This window comes from Nematolebias whitei, chromosome 8 (assembly GCF_014905685.2).
Source record: "Nematolebias whitei isolate Nwh7 chromosome 8, NemWhi1, whole genome shotgun sequence".
NCBI lineage: Eukaryota > Metazoa > Chordata > Actinopteri > Cyprinodontiformes > Rivulidae > Nematolebias > Nematolebias whitei.
This window is the reverse complement of record NC_056505.1, coordinates 36,286,624-36,309,811: the sequence shown is the minus strand read 5'-3', so window position 1 is coordinate 36,309,811 and position 23,188 is coordinate 36,286,624. Positions and strand designations below refer to the sequence as shown.

Here is a 23,188-nt window from a genome sequence, read left to right as displayed (position 1 = left end):
GAAAATGTATGTAAACTGTACTACAGAAAATGTATGTAAACTGTACTACAGAAAATGTATGTAAACTGTACTACAGTTGAAACTTATGAATTTGAAACTTCACTTTATGAAAACTTATGTGAACTGTTCCTGGAAAACTTACAACAATAGTCAAATAGCAATGAACTCGTGGAAGGCGTTAATATAGTTATTGTGCGTGGAGACGCAGGCAGGTCTCCGTGGCTGTGGTGACTGGGAAAGGGTACGCCTCAGCCAGGCAGCGTAGTGACACGTTCCCTATTTTGATTATTATTGTGCACCGTCTGTTGTAAACGGTGGCAGTCTCTTTGCGACTAATATTTAAATGCCAAACAACGTGTACCATCTCTGTAGTTTTAAATGTCTGGTATTGAAGGAGTGGAGACCCCAGCAGGAAGTAATCTATTTCAGTGCTGTTGGGTGGGGTTGGGGGGGGGGGGGGTGCTTCTCACGGAGTATGCAATGTTCATATGGAAAAGGATGTCTCAGATTACTTCACCTCTCGCAGAATATGAATCCAGCATGGTAACTGGAGCATCGACATAACGTTGGAAGAGCATAAAGGAATACAAAAACTTCATGCAGACCAATGAACAAGTTGTGTAATTGATAGTAACCATTACTAGTGTGAAAACTAAGAACCTGTTTACACGTGAACAATCTCCTGGAAGCTTTATTGATTTTTCAATGTTGATCGTAAATATGTTATGCCTTGGCACAATAATGCTATGACCACAATCACGTTAGACAAGATTGCAATATACCTTGAACTCGCTGTGGCTTCTATAATTTGTATGCCCGGTCAATAGGTGGCACTGTTTTTTATTTTTTTTTATTTTTTGTATTTCAACAACTTGCACTCTTCAGTCTCGAATATAAGAACAGTTACATTGAAAATGCCAAGAATGTTCATTTGGATCAACAATGAGATTGGGTTACTGTTATACGTTAATTTAACCTTTAAATGGTAAATGGACTGTATTCATATAGTGCCTTGCTATCTTATCAAGATACCCAAAGTTCTTTACACTACAATCTGTGCCCTCATTTACACATTCATACTAGGGCATTAACAGAGTACTCGAGTAATCTACACATCGATTGCTAGGACGTCTATCGAGGTTAAAAATGTTACGTCGAGTATCCGTAGTGACGTCATATTATGTGACCACCGTATGACCGTAGGGGGCAGTGTTGCACTGTTGCAGGTCACAGAGTATGGTGTAACACCGGGTCCAATCCACCGGACCAGAACCAGGTTCGGTTTAAGTTTCGTTTCTGACGTGCTGCATGTTTCTTCACGTTTGCAGTTTAATAATAATAACTAATAGTTTAGTTTTTCCTGTGACTTATTTGTAGTATGATAAATGGTAGGAGCATAATATACACTCCCAATGTTTTGTTGGTCTTTTTTTTTGTAAATAATTACCTTTTTTTGCGGTTTTATTTATTCATTTATTTTCGTATCTTGAGATCTATGACGTCATCAAATACTCGAGTTCTACTCGGGTTTTATTATGTTAATGTCGAGTTTAAAAATTATATACTCATTCAACTCCTAATTCATACAGCTCTCTACTAGATCTATACAAAGACTAATCAGTGCTTTATCACATTCATGCACCGATGGGACACACATCAGAAGTAGGGAGAGGTTCAGTGTCTTGCCCAGAGACACTTCAACATGTGACTGTGTAATACCCTTATAAAGGGGAATAAAAGTGAGAAATGACACGGACACTGAGTTTCCTTCACTTACTGTATGTAGAATGTATTAAATGACAATAAACAATTCTCATAACAGTACAGCACCTTTAACATATATAAATGCTTATCAGAACAATCCATTTTAACTGAACTTCACCTTTAGCCTTTTGGAGAGACCTTTTCTTAACATTTGACATCTTACTCTGATTACCTGGTCAATTAAAACCAATATTAATTAAACAATCTTTCAAAACAGAATTGTACTCATTTAACTTATTTACTTTTTTAAACTTTTGATCAGTCAATGAGTTACTTTTCACTCTTCTATTAAGACATGAACTACTTAGTACTGTCTTGGTCTATGACCATTACTGATGAAGGATTTACATCCCAGTTCATGTGAAACAGGAATTAATATTAACAGCTTCAGTAAATGAAAACGTAAGAAAATAAGAACAAAACATGCGTACCACAGTTAACATACAAACATAGCTGGTTAATGCCAAACGCATGACAAAAGTTCAGCTAACCATGCGAGATGTGCACGCTAAGAAGCTAGCGAATACACCTGCCTCTTCATGTCATCGACACAAATAAAACAAAGAACGTGATAAACTAATATAATGCATCAGTAAAACTGAGTTACATATATTTAGTAAAGTAGTAAAACGGAATCATATATTCTAATCAAATAATTACCTTAAAAAGGGGAAGACAAGTGAGAAACGACACGGACACTGTTTCCTTCACTTACAGTATGAAGAATGAAGAAAACGACCGTGTGCGCCCCCTTCTGGACATACGAGGCATTACCCATCAAGCACCGAACAATGAGCAGCAATCCTAAACAGCTGATCACAGAGCAATATATTCAATTCAATTCAGTTCAACCTTTATTTAAACAGATAGGTCACATTGAGCCTCGAAGACTCATTTACAAGTGAGACCTGTTTGGACAGACAATAAAAAGTGGTGAAAAATGACACGTAGGGTTTGGAGACAAAAAAAATTCCTAACACGCTTTTAATCTTTGGTTGAAGGTCAACAGCGTGATAATGAAAAAAAATCTCTCACATAAGCGCATAATGACGCTGATGGTCTGCAAGGGGGACGCAAGGAAGGTGAGCATGTCCAGAGACAACACACAGAGGCACTGCAGGGTTCAGATAAGATCGCAAAGCAGCAGATAGTTCTATCCATTACAGCTGCAGGTGGAATCGAACACTCCAACACTCCCATTGGAGGACAACTGCTCTAACCACTCAGCTTAGCTTCCCTAAATGTAAAAATATTCAAAAAAAATTTAAACTATTGACCGACTGCAACTGTAGTGCATGTACTGTAGTTGCATGTGCAAATGCATCCGCTTTAAGGTGAATTGTATTTTCCTGTGAAACAATGTTGGGAGTTTAAAAATAAACCTAGTCTAGAACCTACATTTAAAAAAATAAATGGTGTCCAAGATTGATATCTGTGTTTTTGTGTAGACAGCCAAAATGAAACACGTGTTTAAATTTGACTTAAAAAAAACTGCTTCCTGTAAACTGAGCTTTGTCCTGGTGATATTTAATTATTTCCTCGTGCTAGTTTGTTTATCAAATGGACAGGACATAATTTATTTTAATTAAAATGTCAGTGTTCCTGTATTTGTACCGCACTTTGCTCAAGTTCAAGCGTTCTGAGTCTCGGCCATGTGACGACCGTGTTTGCTCAACGGCACCTTCATCAGTTTGGTATTCTAAAAGAAACCCTCCTCCTCGTGCCTAACTCGTCACACTTTAATGTGCTTAAACAGAAACTTGTGTTTCTCATTATTTGTTTTAAATATTAAGTCGATATAAGTTTTTTGCGTAAACCAGAAGGCAGACAGGCTAGTTAACTAAATATTTAGGAAGGAAAACCAAAGCATTTCTTGTTTATTTGTTTACTTTTTTTAATTTTAAGGTTATTACTGTTCACATCCATAAAACTGCTTATGAGCTGAGTGATTTGTTTTTGAAAAAAGGGGCTGATATAAGCTGCCTTTATTCATAGCGCAAATGCTATTTGTGCAGCCATTCTTGTCGGAAAGAAGAAAATAAATAGGGGGAGCTCAGTGGAGATAAGACACGTGTTTAATTATTAATTGAGCCATTACTGACAAAGATTGCCTTTTTTGATTTAAAGCAGGAAGACCTGCCTCAGGGACAGAAAAAGCAATTACAGAATCCCCAACCTTTAGTGCTCATCGTTCAACATACGCCACAGAAGAGAAGCAAAGAGAGACAAAATGCTCCCGCACACACAAACCCTCACACGCCTTGTGACACTGCGTTGTTTCATGAATTATTTTAATTCTTCTTCAATATTTATAGCTTTTAAAATTAAAATTATATCATCATGTGCTATTTATGTAGAGGGACCGTCAACAGGATCAAGTCAAATCACTCGCAACCTGTACGGGATGGGGCACTCGGAAAAACTGACTCGAAACAATTGTTTAGGAAGATTTTAAAAAAGCTATTTACAAGCTGCCTGTTTTCAAAGGCAGTCTAGATTGTGTTACAATTAGTCAAGTTATTGCTATTTCACACTAGTCCCTCGTGCACTTTGTGGTTCCTTTAGAGGTCTACTGTGTCCATTAGAAGCATGCTTGGTGTGTGCAAAGATTCTAGGACGCATGAAATATTAACTAACTTCCTTTACAACATTTGGTCACTGCTGATTGAGTTTCATTCTTGTAACAGAAACCCTTTATGATGGGCCATGTCATTCTCCTTTCTTGTGGTTGCTCTCCATTACTGATGGGAATGCTGTCCGCTCGGCCGGTCCATGTCACGTGTGTCAGCGAGCTCATGGGTGGTGGTCAGGTATCGTGACAGAAAATGGGAGTCATGTTATAGACTGTGTGTTTAGGCTCTTTGTGTGGCCGTGTGGTCAATGACTGAATATGGATTCAGCTTTAGCTGTGGAGAGGGAGCAATTACAAAATCGCTAAAGGCCATAATGGACTTTTAGAGCTGATTGTCGGAGATATGACCAGCTGTTTAGGAGGGTCACGTGTACAGTACAATATGCACAAGATCGTTCAACGTTTCAGATTGTGTTTCTGTTCACTTTTTATGTTTTAGTTTAGTTTGGATTCTTCAGAACTGCGCACGTCATACTAAAAACTAAATAAATCAGGTCGTGTGGGTTTATAGTCCCTCACAGATTACATGTAGCTGTTCCATTTGCTCCATCATCTTATGGGACATTTCTTACAGAACCAAGTGAAATCGAGTATAAACCTAGATAGGCACAGCAATCATCACATCTACTGTCTAATCTTAATCCCCGTCTTCAATGTAAACACACTTTAGAAGGAGTTTTTATTGTTTACTTATTAGAATGCACAACCAGAGTGTTATCACTGCTGTCAGGCCTGAAATGTAAAGCCTGCCATCGCCTGTCATCACTTTCAGGTTTTCTTGCTTTTAATCCTTTATTCCCAGCTTCAGTCAATCTGCCAGCAAGTTTTCTCCCCTCACCCAGCTTTTGTTTGAACATCCCAGTCCTTCGCTACGTGCGCTTTAAGCTCATTTATGTCGAGAGGTTCGCAGCCAACGTTGTTTGCAGATGAGGCTGTTGCGCTCATTCACAAAGCCAGATGGTAGGTGAGTCTGGCCAAACACGGTGCTTGGATAATGTACAATCGCTGGCTAGCGGACAGTCGTCAGCCTGGATGGATATTACAAACATGCTTGTAATGGATTGGACGTTTATGGAAGCAGTTTACAGAAGCTTATAAAGATGGAACGGCATCGCCAGGAACAGAATGAAAGTAAAATGCTTCAGATTCCATGACAGACGAAGACGTCCAAGTATCAGAAGAACGTGCCAGCGTGTTCACGGGAGAAAAGAGAGAAACTTTGAAAGCAGAATCCCAAATGAAGCAGAGAAATCAATCTGCCTTCTTTTGAAGTATACTCTATTTATTTTCATATGGTGGTCTTTGGTATTTTTGATACCACAGACCTGGAGTAGGCCTGGCAGCAGGGCTTTGGAGAGTTTACTATTACTTGCTATTATTCTTGAACTCAACACATGGTAAAAAATAAATAATGTAACCATGAGCATGAATCAGGACGTAGCCAAACACACACTCCTGAGAAAGGGTTTGTGTTTGGTTATATATTTCATCAGGTGTGAGTGCCATTAATCGTCTCAGTGTTTAACACACAGGCGATAATTCATTTGGACAGAAGGCCCTGCATTTTGGCCGTATCATTGGTGGTTTTTAAAAAAAAAGGAACATGCACAGTGTGGTCTTCTCCAATACTGAAACGGTCATCTGTTTGGCTGTTGTTCTTGGCTACCAGCGAATTCCCTGCCCTGGGCTCTGGTGGTGGGGCCTCTAATGGCCTCTGACTGACTGCAATGCCCCATTCAGCAGAGCGCTGGCTCCGACCTCGCTGGCTGTTGGGTTAGTGATGCTGTGTTGAAGGGTGAGCAGCAGTTCTGGGATTTCACTGCTGTTTGCTTTGGAGGAAAAGTGTTCCAGTGTCACACAACACATTGAGAAAAGTATACAGAGCACCACCAGCATTGTTAGGCAGGTTTGTGTTGATATGTATTCGTGTTGGTGTATACCCCTAGTTAGTAAGGTAATTAGTAGTTGTAATTAAAAAATCAAACAAACTTAGTTGTTTGTATTATGTGGCAACGCAATTTGATATCATTTGTTTTATATCACAGTTATTTTGTTTGTAAAATTGTATGCTTTATTTACGTACAATAATAAGAAAAAAGTTATTCTTGACATAGTATGGCTCTACCTAATACTTTTGTTTCTGTGACATTATATTTTCTTGTAAAATGCCCCATCTGTTCAGCTGAAACTGACAAATTGTCTATTTGTTCTTAAAAGAAAATCAATGTAAAGCTATCGCTATCACTAATGATACATTTATTGACACATCAGCTGTTGTGTCCGAGGCAAGTGCTGAAGTGCCCGGAGCAACTTATCAGCTGTGCTGCACTCTCTTATTGTCCTGGGTCGGTTTAGCAGCAATGACTGGATCCTGGTAGCAGGTGCCTCTGAAGCTGAGGCAGAGTGGACATGTTTTTCAGAGAAGATGAGCCATCTGGGTCTTGATACTTTACGGTGCTTAAAACCCACTCTCAAGTGTGACACTCCCAGCACTTACCTTTTAGCTGCTCACAATAATCTTAGTTCTGGCTGCTGAAAGGGGAGTGGAGGCTTTCAGAAACGTTTACAGGGTTTGATTTGGTGTGGAGCCTCCAGCTTCATGGGATCATGAAACAGTCAGACACACCTGATGGTTTGATTTCAATTCTTTTCACTGCATCACTTTTTGTTGTATGCGCTCCGAGAATAAAAGTGTGAGTGTCTTGGCAAAATATATCATGCATCACTGGATGGATTTGAATGAAACTTTCAGAAAACAATCAATGGATGTACGTCTACACCTGATTAACGTTTGGAATCAGCCCAAGTCAAGATGGCTGACAAAACTAATGCACTTTACCAAACATAAAAGTAGCTACAATTCAGTTCTTTGTGCAGATCCTGAGCTAAAATTTGGAGTGGTGCTGATCATCCTCAAGACATATTAACAAATTGTGCAAGATCTTTTTTTTTTAAACATTAGCATACAAGGTAGCAGGCGATACGCATCGCTTCATGGAATTCTACTTTCATTTTGTTCTAGGTTTTTGTTTTGTGCCATCTTGTTTGACATATTTGAGTTCCATATTGCATTGCTATTTTACTTACCGTATTTTCCACCGGAGATTTGCACTGCTTTATAAGTCGCATCAGTCCAAATATGTCTAATAAAGTGGAAAAATCCATAAATAAGTCGCTTCGCCGTGTGAGTTGCATCTATTATGCGTCACCGCTGACGTGTCACATTTGCTACGTGTCACCGCTGACAACCTTGAAATGTGGGCCGGTGTTGTGCCAAAAATTGATTGGCTGCCAAATGGCAGCCTCGGGAGCATACACGGGAGGACTTTAACTAGACTTTAACAAGATTAACACTTAAAAGCAATTATTTGTTTGCTCGAAATTATAATAAAGTCTTAGTCTAACTTTTCCTTAAATGCACTTTGACGGTCAAACCAGCTGCATTTCAAAAATATTCAATGCCGCGGTGCTCTGGGAGTATGCAAAGGGAGGAAATCAGGAAGGAGGAATGCTGTGCATTTCTTCAAAATTTAACAAGATAAGCACCTAAAACAATTATTTGTTTGTTCAACATTACAGCAAAGGTGTGTCTCAGTTGAACTTTTACTTAATAAATGCAATTCAATGGTCAACTTAGCTGCATTTCGCTGGGACGGCGCAGCAAAATGAAGCTGATTTGACGGTTTCTCCAGGCATGATACCGGAGCTGGACGATGGTGGCAGACTATGGCAAGCTGATTGTGTCATTAATAGCCACTTTTATCTATTACATGACACAACGGCATGCCATACTACTCGAGTGCCATCTAGCTGCTGAAAATGGTAGTGTTCAGTATTTTCAGTCAGAATGAATGAAAACGATCATATCTCAGCCAAAAAATGATTTATAAATATGGGGGAAAAAATAAATACGTCGCTTCAGTGTATAAATCACAGGGCATGCAAATTATGCAAAAAAAACTGTGACTTATAGGCTGAAAAATACGGTATTTATTTTTTTACTTCATTGATGGAGTTTGTTTTAGCTTGTTAAATTGGCCCATAAATTTTCTCACAATTCACCTCCCCCTTCTCACTCACATTCACACATTTCTCCAAAGTGGCACGCTCCTTTCAAAGCAAGTTTCATCTTCTCCTCTCTTGGAGGAAAGTCGAAGACGTTCAGGCTGCTGTTAATGTTCCTTGTCCACTAAGGCTCAAGGAGGCAGACTAAGCTGACCTTTGATATTATTTGTGTTTTTCTTTGAGTGGTGGGGGGCAGTGCTAGCACCAGCCACACTGGTCACATCAGACCTCGTGTCCATTAGTTTATTTGACACAAATCTGTAGCCAACCCTCTGCTCATTCCCTTTTCCTACTAAGTAACTTCACTCTGCCTGTCTCTCCCCCAAGTCTGGGTCACTGGGTCCCTCTTTCTTAGTAATACCCTCCCCTTCTAATCAAGAATGATGAACGATGTGTGAGGAAGGGCAGCGCATGTTTGCAAATCTGATACACCCTCTAATTGTCGCCTCTCCTGTGGTAGTGAGGAAAACTTTTGTTTGGAAAGGACTTTGTGTGTTTGTCTAAGTTCAGTAGGAGAGCCCTTTCAAAATGCTCCACCTCAGCCCCTAAAGTGTGTCATCAGCCTTGACATGTTATGTTTCAATCCTCGTCTCAACAGAAAGAAAAGAAAACACAGACTGGAGAAGGATTTTTTTAAAGACTTTGCATTTACATGTTCCAATCTCTGATCGCTGCTGCAAAAAGAAGGCTTGTAGCTCATAAATAAGAGCACAGTTCTTTTGGCATGAAGCCATTTGCAGAGAAAGTAGCAGCTTTTAGTCTAGTCTTTAACAGATGCTGTAAGCCTAATTACTCAGCAGCACCCCAGGAGCAGCTCAGCAGCTAGATCCTTGTATAGAAGTGGTACAGATTACATTATTGCTTCCACACGGGACAATATATTTTCCTTGGGCTTTGCAGATACGCTAAACTTAAGTTAAAGTGTGTTAATGCACAGTGGGGTTTTGTTTTACTGTAAGGCAGTCTAAGGTAATAGGACTCTACCTGGCAGATAATTGAATTGAAAATTTGTTTAGATAATTATGTCTTCAAATTCCAAGTGATTTTTAAATGCCAGACTATGAGTTGAATATTCATTGATGTCATGTAGTTCAAAAAATAGATAAATAAAAGATGTGATGTATAAGTTAACCAGTAAAACTGAGTGTGTGTTTTATTTTTTTATGCAGATTCCTAGTGATATATTGCAATCTTATGATGCAATCATCAGAATCAGAATAGGCTTTATTATCATTGTACCGAAACACAGTGAGATTATGTTCGTACAGTCGTCTGAAAGATGGGTGGAGTGCACGGTGCTGCTGCTCCTAAGAGCGCGGCCCCTTAAACTTTTTCAGAATACTTCTTTAGATAGAAAAGGGAAAAAGGCCATGAGGATAGGATAGTGGTATTACAAAAAAAGATCTCTTCACATTTTGTCCTATCAGGACATGATGTAAGACATCAAAAAAACTCTCCCAGCAAACACATTACATTTGACGGCAAGACAGTGATATTTGTCCATGAAGCACTTCCAGATAGACCATAGTCCTGATAAGATGTTGGTGTCAGCCGACACAGTTCTGATAAGCCTTTACAGAAGTTTTCGGGTTGTGCGGGGTGTGATAGACAAAGCTTTTCCTTAGTTTACACATATCCCAGGAGAAATTTGATAAGTCGGCCTGCTTTCAAGGCCAACCGGGGGAGTCAGATTCAGATAAGCCACAATTGTTGATTTTTTCAGGCAGACTGTTTTTTTCTTGTCAGCCTTGAGTCCTGCTGGTACTTTCAAGATCCAAAATGGCCAGATTTGTGGGCATTCCATTTCAATCATATGATACAATCAGATGTCTGGAAACCCTGAAACTTTGCGTAACGTACAAGGAATTGTTTTCTGCAATGACAAGCTCTTGAGCAAATAGAAAAGTTCAGGTGGGCTTTGAGCGGTTTGTTGAAGAGCAGAAACCCAGGCCTGTATCGAGTTTCTCTGATAAGACAAAGACATGGAGGCGCTGATGGATGGCTTGCCTTTTTAGTAAAGGTGGAGGCTGCACCTGTAAATATCCACCCCCTAATTTGCAGCAGTCAAATGTTTTTGACATCTTGAAACAGGGCCTGATGTATTTGTAGGAAACAAGTAGTTCAGACAACATCTTTGTCTAACCCGCAGCATACTGATAAACAGAAACACTTGAAGAAATGCGATATGTTGGCCAAGATGTTTGTTCTACCCCCTTCATTGCGCTCAACTGTAACAGCTGCAAATGTCAAAACAGGCGATGAGGTGTGGTAAATGTTTAGGAGCTGTCAGATTCCAATTGTTGCTTTGCTTTGAGTTTGGAGTGTGAAAATTGAGATGGAGGAGGAGGAAAAGAAAAACATGCGTCTCTTTCAGCCTGCTGCCATGCCACTTAAGATTTGTTGAAGGATTTTCACCCAACCATTTCCATCCCATTGAGAAGTGATCAGTACGGCACTGAAAGATAATATTATATCCACTTAGAGGCATGCAGGCTTTATGCATGTTCATACATGAAATGAGGGCGGAAAGCAGCTCCTCTGTTTGCCTTGCTGAATCCTGACTCCATCCATCTCTGCTTGGACTCAAAGCTTCCTGAAAGAAAGCTTTGAGTCTCATACATTCTTTCTCCCCTTCTCGTTTATTTCTATCGTCTTTCCCTCCATCTCTGTGGATTGTGAGCCAGCTGGTGGGCTAATAGAGGATGCTTTCCTGTGGGGCACCAAAGTGATAGTGTTCAGGCGTTCTGCGAGCTTAAGTAAAGCTGACACGCTGCTCAAGAGCTACAGCCCACACTGAGCTCCACAGCAGCCCATGGAGAGACGCTGAAAAGGTCTTAAAGGTATAGACACAGGGAGGCTGCCGCTGTCCTCCCTCTGCTGTGCTGTGATGTGGGAAGCCGGAGTTAAGTCCTTTATTAGAAGTGGCAGGCGTTGTCTCCAGTCACCTCGATAATTGCAGCGCCACGTCCACTGCTATAATCAATTGAGACAGCTGCTGCTGCGGCGTTCAAGTCCATCAGGCAGGCTTGTCATGCTAATTAATGAAATGATAAGGCAACTGCTTGCAGCATTTCACAGATAACTTCTGAAGGCCCTTCTTGTTTTCAGTGCAAAATTTGTCCATAACCCCCCGCCCTTTTCCTGCATGTTGGCTGTCTGTCCACAGTGGTCTTAGAGTAAAAAGGGTCACAGGGGCTAGTGAAGGGTCACTGACAGTGAAAGGGGTCAAATTCCAGACTGGCAGGGTGGGCTGTGTCAGAAGAGCCATTAGACTTGAGCTTTTTTGTTGAGCGTTTCAGGATGTTTATGTTCTTTTATTTAGTGGAGCCTGGTGGCACTGACTCTAGTCGACCTAGCTGTGACCATCAGAAGCTGAGACTGATGGCTGTCCCAGAACGCCAACGTTAACAGCTCAGCAGGAGGGAGGGCTTTGATGGACATTCAAAGAAAGAAGTGTGAGTGAGGAGGAATCGTGTTTCTCTGTAACACATTACAGCCAGGGCTTAATGATGGTTTAACACTGGTTTTGGAAGTATTACTGGTTTACAAATAATGAGTTAGGGTCAGCAACTGTGCTGTTCCATCATTTTCCTTCTTTTTTATTGTTCTTTTTAACCAATTTAGATTGCTCCCTGCTATTTGCCTTCCATCTACAACAATAGCATATGTGTCATGAGAGGTGACTGGCATATGCGGCTCACACCATATGGCTAGAGTTTGAATTGGGATCTGATATGAACAGAAAAATCTGATTCATCCCTCAGCTTGAGCTGCCAGCTCTCTCTGAAATGAACATTAGGTTCTTGATTTATGCCTGGGCTTTGACTGTAAACGTGTTACAGCTTAACACGCATCCCCATTCTTGTGCCATCAACTCTTTTGTGAGCTGAAACACAGAGACAGAAAGGAATAATTGAAATGTGCCAGCTGTCCCCACTCTTTAGCTGTCTTGGCCAGCTTTTTCCTTGCCCACTCCTCTATTACCATCTCTGAGTGATTTGCAAAAACATTGCCTTGGCTCCCCTCTTTACCAGCTTGGAGATGCTTGAGGCAGATTAAGTAGTGTGAGGAAAAGCAAGCCGTTGCAAATATTTCCTATGATTTTATTATTAGCACAGTGATTCAACACTGCTCAGCCCTTCTGTTTCCCCATACAAAATCATTTTGCTGAAATCACCCTGCCTTTTTTATGACTGAATACCTTACGGCAATGAAGTGTTGATTGGCAAAACTGTAGTTTCCTGCCTTCTGCCAGTATCTGTTCTAGCCATCTTCCACAGTCATTCACTCGTGAGCTAAGCCTTAGCTCTTGGCAGATTGCTTGTCTAGAGAGGTACAAAAACCAAATCATTGTGAGCTCAACCGTCAAGAGCAGGAGAATATTCTGTCAACCACAGCCAGCAGGAGACAGATCAAGTCAGCCGCATTCTCGCATACCCTGTGCATCTTCCAACCTCTTCCCGCAGAAATGCTGTTTTATTTAAATATCTGTCTGTCATGTCATTTATCAGTGCCCTGACTGTTTATGCTTTGGCAAAGCCATGAAGGGAGTAAACCGCAGTGTTTGCCTAGTAAATGAGAACACCCAGTGGCCTGAAGCTTCCCTCATACTACAACATCCTCTTGTCATAAAAATAATTTCCATATTCTTGTATCTAATCTTAAAAGGTGTTTTGCATGTAGGTTCTGTTTCCCAGATTGTTGTATTTACTGGCCTGAGTGTCAGCACTGAGCAGGAAAATTATGTAACACACCTATTTACATGCACGGCATTGGGTTACCGAAGGTTTTAGTTCGAAGCCAAACAATCTCTTGAGCACTCATCTCATTCATGAGGCCGTTGGGTCCGTTTGCATGTTGACAGGCGCACATTTAAAATCAAGGCTTCAGAGAGTTTATTCTGAAGTTAGTTTTACAACTCAAAGCATTTAAGGGCCAATGTATTAGAATTGTTGTCTATAATATGACCACACTAAAAAACCACACGTTTCTTGTATTATGACTACAAACCCATTCTTGTCCAGTTTAAGCCCAAACTATTGAAGTCTAGTCCAAGCTGAGCCATCTGGCATCAAGGCCACGTAGGCTCCTATCAATGCCAGCTCTCCAGATGTTCCACAGGGACAAACGAGGTCACGTGCAATGGATATCGAAAGTAGGAACAGCTGTGTGGCGACACTGTGTTCACCCCAGATTCCCCCCTGGACACATCAGTCATAACCAGCAAATCCCTGCAGCTTGTTGTCCGTCTGCTATCTCAGTCCCCGTCTACCCCCTCCACTCCCTCCCCAACTTGCGAACTCATATCGCTGCAAACCAAGGCACGTGCGCCTAGGGCAAGTCTCAATTCCCCACAGTAAGCAGAGCCACAGGAACAACTATAAAAAAATCAATACTGGGATGAGATGTCATCTGGTGAGCAGACCTGCCAACACCCCCCAGGGGAATGTTCATGTTCCCCTGGTGCACAAACCCAGCTAACGGACAAGGGGATCCACCCCCACCAATGGGCTGCCCTCCAACCTGCCTGACTCACTTACACCATCTGCTCAGGTTTGTGGAAGGGCTTCACAACAGCTTTTTTTTTTGGTACACACATTGTTTTGGCATTTGTTTCACACGACTGCCTGTGGCTTGCCTACTGTTGTAGCAGCAGGTGATAACAGGCAAGGTGTATGCCATGTCCTGACAAAACAAGAGCAAAACAATGCCACATTTGGCAGGTTGCTGAAAGGCCTAAAACTTGAGTTGACAGTTCTGCAGTTTTGAGACAAGAGAATGATGTTTCTCGGTGTTGTCGTCGAGGCATTGTTGTCATCTTACCATCGCTGCATGGGAGTTTACACTCCAAAATGCTTGGTGGAAAAAACACTAATTAAACAGCATTGTCAAGTCAAGGTTCTTTATTGTCATTCGCATCGCATGTGGTACATGAGGTGAAACGAAATTGTGTACACAGGGTCCTAATTACGGGGCAGCACGGTGGCGCAACTGGTAGAGCTGCTGCCTCTCAGCGAGCAGGTCCTTGGTTCAAACCCCGGTCCAGGGGCCTTTCTGGGTGGAGTTTGCATGTTCTCTCCGTGCATGCGTGGGTTTTCTCCGGGTACTCCGGTTTCCTCTCACAGACCAAAAACATGCATGTTAGGCTGATTGGTAACTCTAAATTGTCCCTAGGTGTGAGTGAGAGAGTGAATGGTTGTTTGTCTCGTATGTCTCTATGTGGCCCTGTGATGGACTTGCGACCCGTCCAGGGTGTACCCCACCCCTCGCACAGTGATTGCTGGACATGGGCACCGGCGACCCCCGTGACCCAAAAATGGAATAAGCGGGTAAAGATAATGGATGGATGGATGGGTCCTAATTACATCCAACAATAGAAAAAATATAAATTGTAAAAGAAAACAGTAATAAAGGTCTAAGCTATGAACTAAGAATACGCTAAACACTTAATAGTGCAAAAACAATACGCCGACTTTTTGTGTAAAAGTCATACAATAAGGCTGTTGTTTGTGTTTTTGTTATAAATTGTTCACTGCATCAGACAAATTAAATTTAATGATATTAAGAAATATTTTTAAGCTGACTGTACTAATTCTGTGTACATATTATACATGGTCTAAAATTTCAGCATTACCTGTAAAGCCAAGAAGCTGTTGCCAAAATGTATTGCTTTACTTTTTTGAACAAATTTATCCCATTTTTGTTTTGTCGGGATTTTATCGTTTCCATTTTGTTCTGCACATCACTGACTTGACGAAGGCTCTGATTCATTTGTTTGTCTGAATTTGCCAACATTAAAAACTTGTTTTGTGTCCACCTCTTGTCGTATTCATATGTTGGTGTGTGTGAGAGCGTTCAGTCTGGTTTTAATCAGGGGTCTGAGCTGAAACCTCCCTGCCTCTATTAGAGCCCATTAGCATCATCATTAAGATAACCCAGCTCTTGTTGTGGCCCTGGTGGAGCAGCATTAAAATGAGAAGCCCCCTCCATTTCTTTGTGGCTGTATTAAGAATTTCTTTAGTATTATTTGCCTTGCATTGTGTCTGAGAGAGCCTGTTGCCATGGCAACATCACCCAGCAGCGACATTTCGACTGTGGATATTTGCTTCTTCGACTCTGTTTGTGTGCCAATGCCTGTCTCTCTCTCTGTCTTTGCCTCGAGTCCCCCCTCCATTTTTTCCCCCTTGCGGCAAAAAGAGCCTGACAGTTTAATCCGAATCCCAGACCCTTATAAATCGTGAGGTCTATGTACGTCTGGACTCTGGAATTTATTTGAAAATCGTGACACCTTAGCTGGCCCCAGTGCTCCTGTAAACGCGAAGGATAAGGAAGGGGGAGCTCAACAAATAAAAAAAATTAAAGCTCTGCCTTGCCTTTTTATTGGCCTTTTTATGGGTGTGAGGATCCTTGAAAGATTAAACGGGCTGTTAATGGTGACTGGATATTCCATTAGTGTGCAGCTTGTCGAGTCCTCACTGGCTTGAAAACAGCTTCCAGCTCTTCGCTTTTTTTTTTTTTTTTTACTGTCAAGAAAAGAGAGATTTGTTTAATTGAAACATTTGTAAGGTTTCTGACTAAAGTACCATTGCATCATAGCTGGAGATTAGAAAGGCCATTCTCACCACTGGGTTGGCTTCCCTCTGTCTCACATGTGAATATTTTCTCTGATAGTTTGGTGCGTGGAATGTGCAAAGCATTACATTTCCACCAGTAGCAACTTGGATTTGTAAAAGACCTATTTCTTATTGTAATACAATAATTTCCTCAAAAGTTGATTTCCTTTTGACCCATTTTTCTTTTGATTCAACTCCCAGAAAAGCAGAATGGCACCAAATGTTTTTTTTATAATATGGTTTATAAGGGGTTTATTATTCTGAAAGACATTAAGATGCTGCTTTTGTTGCCACTTTAATTTTTTTCTACAAAAGTACATAATTACAGTGATTAAATTGCAAAAGTGAACGTTTGATAAGCCATTCAGAGGCATGCTGATAATAAAAGCTGCCTCTACGTTGAAAAGACCCCTGATTTATGATTTATGGTGCAGACAACGTGGTCAAGTTCAGAATGCTCTGGCTGTGGTTTTCCATATCCCCTGAAAGAGCAGGAAGCCAGGCTAGAACAACCCGGTGACAGAAAGGCCACGATCTCACTTCACAGCACAATTGAAACATAATTATTTCATGCCAGATTGTGTGCTCAGCAAAGCCCTGAATGGGCGCTGACATTTAACTTTAATTAGCTGTGATTTATTCATACTGACTTGATCGCGGGAAGAAATTGGATCATCTGATTATAGTCAAGCATGAAAATGCCCTGATTAAACACTTAATGGAACCTAGGGAGAGAAAACAAGAGGAACCTTGCACAGGGGACACTTAGACAACCTTATAAAAGAGGAAAGGGAATTGTTTTTACTTCATCAGTGGTGCTCATTGATTAAGCTTTTTTACACATGGCAGCTAAATGTTGCCGTCTTCCAACTAATACTCTAGAATCTGATCAGGAAGTGGCTCAGCATCTGAAACAGTTAAGTCTAGTCCAGTTGTAATCCTACAGTTTCTTTTTCATTTCTTTCCAGGTGTGCCAGCGAATGAGAGTCCCGAGTCCAAGACTTGCAGCTCAGTCAAAGTGTCAGGACTCCAGCGCAGCCAGGAGCAGAGCAACACTGAGGTGCCCTTTGCACCTCCCGTGCCCAGCCCCATCCCGGCTTCGGCACCTACGGGCTCCCCTGCACCAGCAGCAGCGGCAGCCCCCACAAAGCCTCGTGGGTCGCGCCTTCCCACACCTCCTCTCAGCGTTAAGAAAGAACAGCAACCGCCTCCCCCAATCCCAACCCCACCCCTACTGAAGGCATCGCCCCACCTGCAGCTCCACCTTCCACACCCGCACCCAGATCCCCGTGTTCTTCCACCCCCACCGCACCACGCACGGCCGGTCATCAGTCACCAGGTGCACCACCCTCTGCAGTACAACAGCCTCCACGACATCAGGTAACTTCCAGCGTTTGTGTTCTTGGTTTCTGTGGCACAAACTTCTGAAAAGCACCAGTCAACAAAAAGAACTGGGAGTGAAAATGTGCCCAACAAACACACAGAAGTAGGTCATGTGACAATTCACCTTCAGTCAGCTGAGATGTGTGTAAATCCACATAACATCTGGTTACCCAAAACCGAAAGAGAAATGTGGTAAAAATAAAACATTTCTAGCAAACTAGCCTTTTCTTTCTGTTTTACCTTTTCTTATGTTGCAGACATGAACACCTCATGTAATGTATTACTGCTAATCTAGTGCTGTCACTGATGAATTACCTGCAAGAATGTTCAAATTACTCAATCACTCATTCCTTTTGGACCCGCCTAATCCTGTCCAAGATATACAGGGTGGGGGTTGAGGGACTGGAACTGATCCCAGGAAAGATAGGTGTATACAGTATATAGGATAGGTTGTCAGTCCATCACAGTGCAACACAACAACACCTGAAACACCAAAACACCACTCAGTTCATTTCCAAATGAGTACCGTATTTTTTGCTGTATAAGTCACACCGTTTTGCATAAATTTGCAAGTCCTGCAACTTATACTCCGAGCCGACTAATAAATGTTTTGTTCCCCATATTTGTAACCCAATTTTTGGATGAGATCTGAATATTTCATTCATTCCAACATGGAAAATATTGAACACTACCATTTTCAGCCACTAGAGGGCCCTCGAGTGATATGGCAAGCCAAGTCTCTCATTAATAGGTAAAAGTGGCTATTAATGAGACACTTGGCTTGCCATACAAAGCCACCTTCGTCTCGCTTTGGAACACCTAGAGCAAACATCAAATCAGCTGCAATTCGCTGCACCGACCAGGCGAAATGCAGCTGATTTGACCATTAAAGTGCATTTATTAAGCAAAAATTTGACGGAGACACACCTTTATTATAATGTCGAGCAAAAAAATAATTGTTTTTAAGTGTTAGTTTTGTTAAATTCTTGTTAAAGTCCTCCTGTGCACGCTCCCGCGACCGCGGCAGCCAATCAATTTTTGGCACAACACCAGACCACGTTTCCGGGTGGCCAATGGTGACGAATAATAAATGCGACTTATACGGCTAAGTGACTTATTTATGTTTTGCTCCATTTTATTAGACATATTTGGACTGATGCGACTTATACGGCAGTGTGATGTGTACAGCGGAAAGTACGGTATATATGTCAGCAGATAATTATTTAATTTCACCTCACCAGGTAACAATCAGCAGGCAAGACTGCATAATGCACCACACAGTTGACTATTTTTCATTACTCTTGTTTTTTCAGATTGTGTCATTTTTTCTTGAGCCAGTAAAATAATTGTCCAGACTGCATTGTTGAGCAAAGTCAAAGCAAAGTGTCAAACTTGTCATTGACATAACTGAACTGCTACCAGAAAGACATGTTGCATTTTAAAATATTAAAACTTAGCACCAATGTATGTGTCTATGTGGTATTGTGTTTTTATTAGAACGTGTTGTTTGTTTTTATCTGCAGCCACAGCAGCAGCCCGCTGGGTCTTCCCAAACAGCACTTACCTACATCTCCTCACCACCACCTGAGTGGGCTCCCATCTTCTGCTCCCACTTTGCCTTTGTCCATAGCTAACCTATCTACCTCGCACTATTCCTCCTTACGGAGCCCCGCTCATCGCCATTCGGCCATGTTTGCAACCCCAGCCACACTGCCGCCACCACCAACCTTACCAACTAACAGTTTAGTGGTGCCTGGACACCCCGCTGGCACCCCCTACCCAGGTAAAGCTGCACACCTTGCACGCTAGCTTCTCTGCAGACACAAGCTTTTAGACAAATATGATATTTATTCATAGGAAATAAAACTAGCTTCTTGTTTTTTTGCTTTGATTTAAATTTTTATAAATGATTTTGAGAAAATAGCTTTAACATGTGCATATTTTTATTGTCTTATGTTTGTAGTTATATAGTTTTTAATTGACCATTTAGTTTATGTCAGTCTAAATGCAACAAATCAGAGTTGGATATTATTGAATACTACAGTAACCACTTAATATTTTACAGAGTATTTCATTTTTCAGTTGCACTAGACCTGACTGCACAGCTCCCCTGTATTCATGCTACACTTATAGCAATAAGAACAAAATGTTTACATTAGAAAGACAAGTTTTTATTAAGCTTACAGCTGGCCCTCAGCCTAAAATGATTAAATATGATATATGGGGCTGAAACAAACAATATACAATGGGCTTCTCTGGTAAGTTCTTTTTTATTACATTGTAACTTTAAAAATGATGTATGTGGCCGTTTAAGAAGCCAGATCTATCCGGCTCTTTTTGTTTCTCCATCACTGAGTTTTAAAAGGTCCCACTCATGATCTCAGTTATTAATCAGAAGCACATTTTCATTTTGGTTTGGCTTGTAATGAAAAGATTGCTTTCAGTATTTTCCCCAAATTCCATTTTAATCAGTTTTCCACAGAAGGTTTGCATAGTCAGATCAAAACTGTGTCTGACTAATGCTTTAATTCTACCGCAGTATATGATATTTTAAAGCTAATGCTACACGGTGACAGTGGTAGACAGCACAGCTTTTATCCTTGCCTGAATGTAAGCACATGACATTAGGGTTAGGGTTGATAATATCAGGAGGTCATGCCAGTTTCTTCAGTAGCAACATACGCCCCAGAATACCAAATTTATTTGAGGGCTTTCAAAGATCTTCACAAGTAAAATTAGCCTTTAATTGTTTGAGAAACATTAATTTTAGATCACTGGTTGAGGACACTACAAACCAATGGATTGTTTTATATTTATAGTTTCAGAAAGTCTTGAAATCCCTGAAAAAATGAGTTTGATGTAGCAACTGGACACCCATCCCAGCTGGAGACCTTTCAGAAATGTGCTTAAAGACGATTTGGATGATATCCAGCCTTCTGAGAAGTTTTTATTTTTATTTTTAATGCTAAAACTTTCTGGCTGGTAGTTTAATGTCATGCTCTATGATTTTATCAAAAACAGACACATTGTCGGTTATTAAACAAAGAGAAATGTCTCCAGTGGTGATGGGTGTCTCCATTACTTATAAGAAAATATGCCAGTTATGCTTTGACTTTCTAATAGAGGGCAAGACTGTGTGTGTTTTCTGCTGGGATGACTCTTGGTTCTCTCTTGTCTTTAGATACCAGCCTGTTGATATCATTCAACCAACCAATCATGTATTGCCAGCCTCATTCGGGGATTCTGATTGGCACATTGTCACAGGCAACTCTCTTACCACCACCAATGAGTCCCCACGTAGAAAACCCTCACAGCATGAGCTGGAGAAACAGAGAATGCCAGGTGACTATTTCTTCTTCTACTTTCATTGTGAAGACTGACTGGGCGCTTGTGCCTTTTTTTTTCTTGTGTCCCCCTTCCCTCCCATTTTATTTTCTCCTTTTTTTTTTTTTTTTTTTTGGTTTTCCTCGCTCTCCTTTCTTGCAGAGCATGACCTTCTGAGGCAGGAGCTGAACAACCGCTTCCTGGTTCAGAGTTCAGAGCGGGGCCGGGGGCCGTCTGCCTCGCCGCTGGCCCCCGTGTCACTCCTGAGGGCCGAGTTTCACCAACACCAGCACATGCACCAGCACCAACACACCCATCAGCACACCTTCACGCCCTTCCCCGCCAGTCTGCCCCCGGCCGCCATCCTCACCCCGCCCACCGCACCCCCCATGGTGCGTACCCCAGCCAGAAATGTGAGGATAAGTAAAAACAAATAAAAAATTAGCTCCCAGAACTTCCCACTAGCTCACCTGTCAATCCCTCCAATCTTCTCTTTAATCAGTTCCTTCTATCTTTTCCTCATGTTTACCAGATAAACCCTGTAGCTGTATAAACCCTTTTCTCTAAAAAACATTTATTTTATTTTAGGTCCCTCATACCGTATTTTCAGCCATACACGTCGCACCGCCTTATATAAGTCGCATCAGTCCAAATATGGCTAACGAAGTGGAAAAATCCATAAATACGTCACTTCGCCGTATACGTTGCATCTATTATGTGTCACCACTGACGTGTCGCATTTGTTACTTGTCACCACCAGAAAGCCGGAAATGTGGGCCGAACCCAGAAATGTGGGCCGAACCCAGAAATGTAGGCCAAACCCAGAAATCTGGGCCGAACCCAGAAATCTGGGCCAAACCCAGAAATGTGGGCCAAACCCAGAAATCTGAGCCAAACCCAGAAATGTGGGCCGAACCCAGAAATCTGGGCCAAACCCAGAAATCTGGGCTGAACCCAGAAATCTGGGCCGAACCCAGAAATGTGGGCCGAACCCAGAAATGTGGGCCGAATCCAAAAATGTGGGCCGCTGTTGTGCCAAAAATCAATTGGCTGCCAAATGGCGGCCACAGGAGCGTGCACGGGAGGATTTGCTGTGCATTTCTTCAAAAATTTAACAAGATAATCACCTAAAAACAATTATTTGTTTGCTCGACATCTTAGTAAAGGTGTTTCTCAGTTGAACTTTTCCTTAATAAATGCACTTCAATGGTCAAATCAGATGCATTTCACCGGGGCGGCGCAGTGAAATGAAGCTGATTTGACGGTTGCTCCAAGCGAGCTTGGCAACGGTGGCAGGTTATGGCAAGCCAATGGTGTCATTACTAGCCTCTTTTACCTACTGTATTATATGACACAACAGCATGCCATACTACTTGAGTGCCATCTAGCTGCTGAAAATGGTATTGTTTGATATTTTCAGTCAGAATGAATGAAAACAGTCATATCTCAGCCAAAAATTGGCTTATACATATGTGAAAAAAATCCATAAATATGTCACTTCAGCGTATAAGTCGCAGGGCATGCAAATTGTGCAAAAAAAACGTGACTTATAGGGCGAAAAATACATTACTGAATATACTGAAAATACAAAAATACATCCTGCTATAGCATCACGTTTGTTCCACATTAGAAAGGAACATGGCCGTCCTTATGTCCCCTCCCTTTAAGCAAACACAAAAAATGTTTGTTTAGATACACCCAAATACTGTTCACGTGAGTCATAATCAATCAGATTCATACTGTATGGACTTAACCAGCACTTTACCGGTTTCATCTGTTGCAGCTTCGTATATAAAAGCACATTTGTACTCATCGTGCCTAACAAACTATTTCCTGTTTCAGAGCATGTCTGCCAACAGGACTGTGACTGTACTTCATTTAAAGTCATTACCTTCCTCCTAACTTTCACTTTAATTTGACTGTTCAGTCTTCGTTGATGATTAGAGGAGCTTGCCTAAAGGCAGGTTTTGATAGGTTTCATGTGGACGTGTTTAAATATTTTCTTTTGCAGGTTCATAAAGAGCACAAGCGACATCAAACAGAGCCGTGTTTGAATGCATTCCTGCAGATCGTATCACTCTGAGCAGCCGGGGGGGGGGGGGTCCAAATCACTGTTGACATTAAACATGACATTGACATTAAACTTAACATATATATGTATGTGCATGCACTTGTGCACGACCCAACACCAACTATTCTTTACAATTACCAAATCAAAGCGTTGCACTCGGTCAGATGACGTCATTGTAGATAAAGAGGGATGACATCACTGTAAAACTGTTTTGATAATGTTCCTAATTGCTTCCGTGCCTCGACTGCCATCAAGTTGGAGAAATGTGGAGACCACATGGGGGGGTGGAGGGGGGGGGGGTTCCCTGCGCTGGCAGCTCTCATGTTAGCACAGAGG

General features: G+C 41.5%; 1 protein-coding gene across 1 annotated transcript in view; it reads left to right on the top strand.

Annotated features, from left to right (window-relative positions):
- fbrsl1 (fibrosin-like 1) overlaps positions 1-23,188 on the top strand; it is a 408,497-nt gene that overhangs the window by 369,611 nt on the left and 15,698 nt on the right. Inside the window, exons 7-9 of the mRNA XM_037681247.1 lie at positions 17,043-17,454; positions 18,981-19,240; positions 20,944-21,194. Coding sequence (XP_037537175.1) covers positions 17,043-17,454; positions 18,981-19,240; positions 20,944-21,194 — 923 coding nt within the window. The remainder of the gene's footprint in view (positions 1-17,042; positions 17,455-18,980; positions 19,241-20,943; positions 21,195-23,188) is intronic.